At 39.9% G+C, this 9,271-nt stretch overlaps 1 protein-coding gene and 1 pseudogene across 1 annotated transcript; both read right to left on the bottom strand.

The window, feature by feature from the left end:
- Positions 1-1,551: 1,551 nt before the first annotated feature.
- On the bottom strand, positions 1,552-4,202 carry LOC143880063 (L-type lectin-domain containing receptor kinase IV.1 pseudogene; annotated as a pseudogene).
- Positions 4,203-8,341: 4,139 nt separating this feature from the next.
- Positions 8,342-9,070, bottom strand: LOC143878807 (L-type lectin-domain containing receptor kinase SIT2-like). Its single transcript, XM_077381041.1, has one exon. The coding sequence runs from the start codon at positions 9,068-9,070 to the stop codon at positions 8,342-8,344; it is 729 nt and encodes a 242-aa protein (XP_077237156.1).
- Between the last annotated feature and the right edge of the window lie 201 nt (positions 9,071-9,271).

The following is a 9,271-nucleotide window of genomic DNA, read 5'->3' as shown; positions in this document are numbered from 1 at the left end:
TCGAATAAATGATTAAATAACACCAATTCTAATAGCTTAAACTTTTGAATTAATTGGTTGTTGCACACTCACCTCACTTATTAACACACCCCCTCTCTTGCACACACGCACAAACAAGTAGAGAGAAACACAATGCACAGATTCACACAAACCCATACACAACTTTGGAGTTGGAATTAAAAAGCTATATCAGTTAGACAGTTACAAATTAATATATTGAACTCTAAAGTGGTTTGTATTGCTAAAACATCTATTTTTATCCATTTGCATTTTGCTTCTTCTTCCAAGAAACCCATCATGGACATTATTTCTACAACAAAATTGGTCTTTTCCCATTTACTTTAGGAGAATATATATGATGGGTGGCCATGAAAACACGTGAAGTCTAAAAAAGTAGGTACGACCCACTTTTTTTGATAATCCAAACCGTTCATCTGTTTGGGCACAACATAAATAGGTTGTGCCCCAAAAATCATTTTCATTGGATGATCCTAACCCTCCGATCTGAACTGATCCGAAAATGGAGATTTCCAAAAATCATTTATGGAATCTTCTACAGATCGGAGGGCTAGGATCATCCTATGAAAATGATTTTTTGGGCACAACCTATTTAAGTTGTGCCCAAACAGATGAACGGTTTGGATCACCAAAAAAAGTGGGCCGTACCTACTTTTTTTAGACTTCACGTGTTTTCACGGCCACCCATCATATAAATTCTCTTACTTTAGTTAGTGTTTCCTTTCTTAGAGAAAAACAAATGTTCCTTTATGAGAGAGAAACAAACGCATTAACAATGTTATATTCCCTGCTACGCTCATTATGTAAAAGTTTGTATTGCACCTATAGAGGAAATCTGATGCATAGTCGGATAGCAACAGCAGGAGTTGTTGGGTTTATAGATCTGAGGGCTAAGATCATCCTATAGAAATGATTTTTCGGACACAAACTATTTACATTGTGGCCCATAAAATAAATAGATTGGATCATCCTATGGTGTGGGCACTACAATACTTTTTGATAAAAAAACTGGAATCCATCCAAATATTGTAAATTAGTCGGGTGTTGTGGTAGTAATTGTGTTGTGGGGAAACTTACACGGTTCCACATCCTTGCCTAGAATTTCCATGTTCCAGTTGATGCTTCTGTTAGACTTTCCTATAATTGCAGAACTATCACTCCTTCAGTATTAATGATTTTCAGGAAAAGACGGGCAGGAGTGGAAATTTTGGCAAAGCAATGGAAAATATCTTTGCCTTTTTCTCTTGGGGACTGATATAGGCACCGCTATATTTAAGACTTTCGGATTTGATGTTAATAGCATATTTAGTCTATATTTAAGACTTTTTCGGATTTGATGTTGGAGTTTTTATACGGTGGCCGACCGTCTGACATAAAGGGCAGAGAGAGAAAAAACTCTCTCCCATTTTTTATCCAGTCAAACTCCCCTTTTTTACTTTCCCCATTGATAAAAAATCAAGGGGGCTGATATTTCTCGTTATGTCGATAGCATATTTAGTCTCGTAACCAGGGTTGGATTCCAGTTTTTTTATCCACAACACCCGACTAATTTACAACATTTGGATGGATTCCAGTTTTTTTATCAAAAAGTATTGTAGTGCCCACACCATACGATGATCCAATCTATTTATTTTATGGGCCACAATGTAAATAGTTTGTGTCCGAAAAATCATTTCTATAGGATGATCTTAGCCCTCAGATCTATAGAGGAACTATAGGATGATCTTAGCCCTCAGATCTATAGAGGAACTACGTATCATGGAAACCTTTACAGATCAGAGGGTTGGGATCATCCTATGGAAATGATTTTTGTCACACCCTATTTACGGTGTAGCCCATCTAATGTACAGTCTGGATCTTTATGTGGTGTGATCCGTACAATACTTTCTGAAAAATAGACGACTATATGGGCTTACACCATATACTATAAAAAGTTTGTATTGTATCTATAAAGGAAATATTCTACAGATCTGGACAATTGGTTCGCCGATCCAATAGTCCGTAGGGGTCTGATCATGGATTTGAAATGTCCTGCCTTCAAACCGCTTAGATACATCTACATCAGAATCAACGACCCCCAGAAAAAATTTAATCCCCAATGGACGACGAGTATCCACCTGACCTGTCCAAAAGAGGATTTGACATGGTGAAAACATCCAAACCTTCATTGTGCCCCACTTCTAAAGGACTTACTCTAAAACTATTTGAAGACAGATCAGGTAGAGGAGCATCCCCATCTAGAAACTGCATGACCTGCCTCATGCTTGGCGGCACGGGATGCGAACAGAGCAATCCAAGCTTCAACACCAACTCCATTTCTTGCACCAGGTAATCAGTTCCTAGATTCGGATCACTTGTCTGTAAAATTATGCCTCTCCTCCAACATTCTGACACCCAATCTACAAGAACCACTTCTTCTGCAGACGCCCGTAGATTGATTGGTCTCCTTCCACAAGCAACCTCGAGTATGAAGGCCCCAAAGGAAAACACGTCGGTGCTTGTCGTTGCCTTGCCAGTTCTGCTTAACTCCGGTGCCATATAACCTAGAGTTCCGACCACATGAGTGGTTTGAGGATCGGTTCCATGATCATATAATTTCGATAGACCAAAATCGCCTAATCTTCCATTGAATTCATGATCTAGTAAAACATTGCTCGCTTTGATGTCTCTGTGGATGACAATCTGCTCCCATTCTTCATGCAAGTAATAGAGCCCGGAAGCTACTCCTTTGATGATTTGAAATCTTTGATTCCATTGTAGAACTGAAATGGGTTGATCAAAGAGTAATTTGTCAAGACTTCCATTGGGCATGAAATCATAGACCAAGAGGAGCTCTCCTTTACGCCGGCAATATCCGAGTAGCTGTACTAAGTTCTGGTGTCGGAGCCTTCCAATGCTGATAATCTCTGCTACAAACTCCCTCATCCCTTGCCTTGATTCATGAGAGACTCTCTTCACAGCAACTTCGACTTTGGAGGAAGGTAACACACCTTTGTACACCCTACCGAAACCTCCGATGCCCAGAAGCTCTTCACCTCTAAAGCCATTGGTTGCTCTGAATAGATCCTTGTATGAGAACCTTTGTGGCCCATATTCACGCTCCCAATCCTCGAGTATCTCTGCGAATTTGATCCTCCTTCTGACAATAAGTAGAATGCTGGTGAGGATCACTAACATGAAAACTGTTGTAATTGTGGGCAACCCAACTGTCAATACTTTCGATTTCTTTTTGGGACCTCTCCGAGGAAGCTTAGGAAGACGCGATAGATCAAGTTCTTGAGCTTTTCCATTCATCTGAAAGCTCCATCCCAGAACATAGTGAGAAGTTGGAAACGATCCTGTCGATGAATAAAACCCCACATACATATCTTCTAATACGTCAGACGAAATATTATAAACCTTCGAAGACAAGAGAGGGCGATTAGGTTTAGGTTTCTTGACTGGAGATATTGTTACATCAAGTTTCTTATCTGTACCATTGTACTCTACCCAAACCTGCATTGGCTCTCCACTTATAAGGCTCAAGTTCTTGATCCCACCATTTTCATTACTGTAATAAGCTGCAGGGGCCGAGTTAGTAGAATTTAAGCTGTTGATATCGATTCCTACATGGTTATCGTTGATATCTCCAAATTCGGGGTTCTTGATGGTATCCAGCTCAATGGCAAGAACATGATTAGGAGAATTTCCATTGTTGCTCAAATTGAAGAGACCCAGATATTGGTTACCTAGAGCCCCAGGGAGATCTCTCGAGGGGGCGATGACCAAGGCAATACCCTGGCCACTTAAATCATGATAAGTGGCGAAAATTGCAAAGACGAAAGTAGTAGAAAAGGAGTAAACAGTACCATTGGTAGGATTCTTAAATTGGAGGGGCATGGAGTGGAAGGCATGACCCGTGCTTTGCTTTGAGCTGTTTGTTAGCTCCAAGAGGCCGTTGGGTGTAATTTCCGCTATGCCATCGAAGCTCAGATTGGCCCTGAAGAATCCATTGTAGGTGAAGCCATCATTGTTAGAAGCTGTAATTTTGATGAGGAGAAGCACCAGAAATATCTTGGTAAACATTGCTGAAGTCTTGCTAGAGATTCAAAAAGTCTTTTAAAGTGCTTTCTCATGTAAAGCATTCTGTTTGATAATATATAGGCGAAGAGGAAAAGTGTATATCCCATGCATTAGGAGTGAACGCTATTTACTTGTGGAGTCAATGCAATTACTTGTACAGATAGACGTTAACTTCAGAATGCACCAATATTACATGTACCATATTTTTGTTAATGGGACTCATCTCTTGGCTTTACACTTTCTTTAACTAGTTGTAAAAAGCTGTTAGAATTCCCAAATAGCTCTCACAAGCCAATCAGAAAAGTATAAACCATGGTGATTAGTGCCATTATCAAAATATGATGGTTGGGAGCACTAATTACAAGAGAGAATAGGAGAGATCTTTTTTGTTTTTTCAAAGGAATATAAAAATGCTTCTTTCTATTTCTGACGACTAATTACATTTAAGTGATAACAACCATTAAAATAAAGGGCAGTGATAAAACTAGCACTCAATCAAAACACTAGCGTGAGGATACGATTTTTCCCATCATTTATTATTCAGTAGAAGCTGATAACGGAGCGTATATTCAGCGAGGTAGAGATACTAAGTTGGTTATCAAGAGGAAAAGAGTTGAACGCACAAAAAACCAAAACTGAAAGAAAGAAAAAGCCAGCCACATGCTTTGTTACTACTTGTCTCTCCTTTTCTCGTTAACAATGAGGGCGACAGGGAAAGAGAAAACATGTATTTATGTTTCCATGGACCCCTTTTCAATTCCTTTGGCTCTTTGGTTTTCAGGTTGATGTTATAGTTCTAAGTGGGCACCATGTGGAAGTAAAAATGATTAAATGACACCTACTCTAGCAGCTTAAGATTTTGGAGTAATTTGTGGTTTCACATTATATAGGAGCTATTGCCTCCTGGGTTCTAAACCCAACAACTCCTTGACATTAAAAATTCACGTTTATGGGAAAAAAGAGGGGCCCCACATGAGGGGGAGTTTGAAAGTATAAATGATTAAATAACACCAACTCTAATAGCTTAAACTTTTGGATTAATTGGTTGTTGCACACTCACCTTACTTATTAACACACCCCCTCTCTTGCACACACGCACAAACAAGTATAGAGAAACACAAATGCACAGATTCACACAAACCCATACACAATTTTGGAGTTGGAATTAAAAAGCTATATCAGTTAGACAGTTACAAATTAATATATTGAACTCTAAAGTGGTTTGTATTGCTAAAACATCTATTTTGATCCATTTGAATTTTGCTTCTCCTTCCAACAAACCCATCAAGGACATTAATTCTACAACAAAACTGTGCTTTCCCTATTGACTTTAGTTACAGTGTTTCCTTCTTAGGGAAAAACAAATGTTCGTTTACAAGAAAGAAACAAGCCATTTCAAAAAAAAAACAAACACATTAACAATATTATATTTGCAGTTACACTGATTATGTAAGAGTTTGTACTGCACCTAGGGGAAATCTGATGCAGAGTCAGATAGGATAGCGACAACAGAAGCTCCGAAGCAAAACAATGCAGGGTAGGCGTAGCTGAAGCTATGTATGTAGGGATGCGGAAGCAAAGGGGAAATTAGAAGGAAAAGGAAGGATAACTAACTAAAAGTGAAGGGAAAGGAATATGAAAAGTTGAAAGGATTGAAAATGGTAGTGAAAAGGGCACATGAAATGGTTGGAAAAGCGTACAAGGTACTGCAGAATAAAAAACCTCGCTGAATTGAAGGTGGTTTGGTTATAAATTTTGGGAGGGTTACAGAAGACTAGGAATCGATGAATCTCTATTACAAGAATAAGATGGGTGCTGTTTGGATATCATCATGGTTGTTAGGTAGTTAAAAGTTGGTTATAAAGTATGAAGGTTCAGGGTGGTTTTCAAACAAGAAGGTTAAAGGCTGTTAAATAATTCCAAGAGATTGGTCGTTTGGGATGGTTTTTGGAAGTTGGTTGTGGATCTGTTTGAGGAAGGAAGTAGGGTGATGGGTTCGTTAATAAAGGTGGCGGGAATACGGTGAAGAATGGCGGCTATTTTTTATGGAAGAAGTGTTGGGGGTTCCACATGAAAGCAAAGATCCCACATCCGTGAAGTAAAAAGAAGTGGATGGGCTTTATTAGGACTAGGGCACCCTCCCCTAATGGCTAGCTTTGAAGGTGAGTTCTACCCGGGTCCCAAAAGGTGGTATTAGAGCCTGGGTGTGGTAATCCCAGTTTAGCCTCCAAGGATGGAAATATCCCTCGGGGAAGATCTTGTTAACCCCGGTATGCCTCCGAGGACGGAAAATCTCTTTTTCCAGAGGAAGATCTTGTAGTTCCCATGCTTCACCCAAGTTAAATGATGTGGATGGGCTTTATTGGGACTTGAGCACCCTCCCCTTAACGGCTAGCTTTTGAGGGTGAGTTCTACCCAGATCCCAACACAACAAGAAGGAGATTTAAGGGACTGGTTTTAAGGCTGAGATTGGAAGAGAAATAACAAGATGGGCAGTTGATTTTTCTGCAATGAAGAGACTAAGGTCATATGGGGGTTCACAGGTTAGATGCTAAGAGGGCTATGGGTTGCTGTTTTGGAGGGAAAAGAAGGGTGTTCTCCGATAAACTAAGGCAGAGAATAGACAGGAGTTAGAATCGGTTGAAAGTAAGGGTTACTTCAGATTTTGCAAAGGAAGAATAGGTGGTGATTTTATGGTTGTTTGTGCCACCAAAGAAAATTATATTGGCCTATGGAGAAACAGGGACTCATTTGTGCCTAAAATTTAGAGAGACTATGGTGTGGTGATGAACTGACCTCAACAATGGTTATCAGTTGATCTCCAGTTAGTTCAGGCAGCGCAACAACAGCGGCAGGTGGCTGTGCTTTTAACCAGCGGGCAGAATCTTCAATTGGCGGGACAATCTTGGCAAGTAGCAGGTGACTTGCTACGAAACTTGGGACATGGACTAGTTTTTAAAGATATTCAACTAAACTAGAGTTTTCATTAATCAAAAGCTTGTCCAAATAGTTTACATATATGGCTTTTTTAGGCCTTTGATGTGCAATCCTAATCCAAGACAAAGATCGTAATTCTACTCAAACTAAAACAAGAAAAAGTCTAAGATATCCCTAAAATTTCTACACTTCGAAGTAAACTAAAACTCTCCCTAAATTTTCTCTCCTTGTGAACGACTAACTGTAATCCAAACAAAACTTCTAAATAAATCTAAATTTTAGCGAATGATATTTTCACTCCCCACGCATTAGGCATTTGCCCCCCTTATACCGTGAACAGTGGGCAACTTTAAGGCTTTTTGGCATCAAATCACGTTAAAAGGGCGGCGAATGCATACTTGGGGGAGGAGGGGGGATGGGGAAATATCATCACCAGAAAAAAAAAAACCAAACTAAAACTAATTAAATTGGATTCATAGTAAATAAGAACCGTCGATTTGGACATCATCCGATATCAGGATGATCTCGGACTTTTTGACCTTCTGGAACTGCCATTTACTCAAACTTTACTGTCAATCTGGACAGTTGGTTTGCTGATCCAACAGTCCCTAGGTGACGCAGGGAGCGTGAGAGCAGCAACACCAAGATGGAGATCAACACAAGCAACAACTAAAATAATCTTGTGGGGGCTTGAAAACCCATGCCACGGTTTGGAGAAAAACTCCAATATAACACGTGAAATGATTGAAGTTCCTTCACCAACGTGAACGAGCCAATGACATTACATAATATAGAGAGTCGAAATCTAAGAATAGCAACATTAAATACTAACTTAAGACCTAAGCAATTAATTCCACCTAAGGCAATAAAAACTAAACTTACAAATATTACTAATAACCCTAAAATCACAATTTCGTAATTGACCCTTACCATAATCTAAAAATAACCATAACTTGTTGAAATCAAGTCCAAATCGCGTAATCTTGGGCTCTTTAGATAGGTAATCGAAAAACCTTTCTAAAAATACCAAATTAAGCTAAATAGACAAGTTTTTACATCCTAAAAAAATACTAAAAATAAAATAACGAAAATAAAAAAAATAAAACCAAAAGACTCAATCAACGCCGCACGTTCTGAATCAGTAGGGGTCTGATCATGGATTTGAAATGTCCAGCCTTCAAATAGCTTAGATGCACCTGCATCAAAATCAACGACCCCCATAGAGGATTGAATCCCCAATGGACTACGAGTATCGAAATGACATGGTGAAAGCATCTAAACCTTCATTGTGCCCCACTTCTAAAGGACTTACTTTAAAACTATTTCAAGAGAGATCAGGTAGAGGAGCATCCCCACCTAGAAACTGCATGACTTGCCTCATGCTTGGCCTATTGCACGGCACGGGATGTGAACAGAGCAATCCAAGCTTCAACACCAAGTCCATTTCGTGCACCAGGTAATCAGTTCCCAGATTCGGATCACTTGTCTCTGAAATTCTGCCTCTCCTCCAACATTCTGACACCCAACCAATAAGAACCACTCCTTCTGCAGACGCTTGTAGATTTATCGGTCTCCTTCCACAAGCAACCTCGAGTATGAAGACCCCAAAGGAAAAAACGTCGGTGCTTGTCGTTGCCTTGCCGGTTCTGCTTAACTCCGGTGCCATATAACCTAGAGTTCTGACTAGATGAGTGGTTTGAGGATCGGTTCCATAATCATATAATCTCGATAGACCAAAATCGCCTAATCTTCCACTGAATTCATGATCTAGTAAAACATTGCTCGCTTTGATGTCTCTGTGGATGACAATCTGCTCCCATTCTTCATGCAAGTAATAGAGCCCGTAAGCTACTCCTTTGATGATTCGAAATATTTGATTCCATGTTAGAACTAAAATGGGCTGATCAAAGAGTAATTTGTCAAGACTTCCATTGGGCATGTAATCATAGACCAAGAGGAGCTCTCCTTTACGCCGGCAATATCCGAGTAGCTGTACTAAGTTCCTGTGCCGGAGCCTTCCAATGCTAATAATCTCAGCTACAAACTCCCTCATCCCTTGCCTTGATTCATGAGAGACTCTCTTCACTTCAACTTTGACTTTGGAGGAAGGTAGCAAACCTTGTGCACCCTACCGAAACCTCCAATGCCCAGAAGCTCTGTGTCTCTGAAGCCCTTGGTAGCTATGAATAGATCCTTGTATGAGAACCTTTGTGGCCCATATTCACGCTCCCAGTCCTCGAGTAACTCTGCGAAT

Source organism: Tasmannia lanceolata, unplaced genomic scaffold, assembly GCF_043159265.1.
Source record: "Tasmannia lanceolata isolate RefF3 unplaced genomic scaffold, GAP_Taslan_0.1 ptg000006l, whole genome shotgun sequence".
NCBI lineage: Eukaryota > Viridiplantae > Streptophyta > Magnoliopsida > Canellales > Winteraceae > Tasmannia > Tasmannia lanceolata.
Note: the sequence above shows the minus strand (reverse complement) of the source record. Positions and strands in the feature narration are given on the sequence as shown.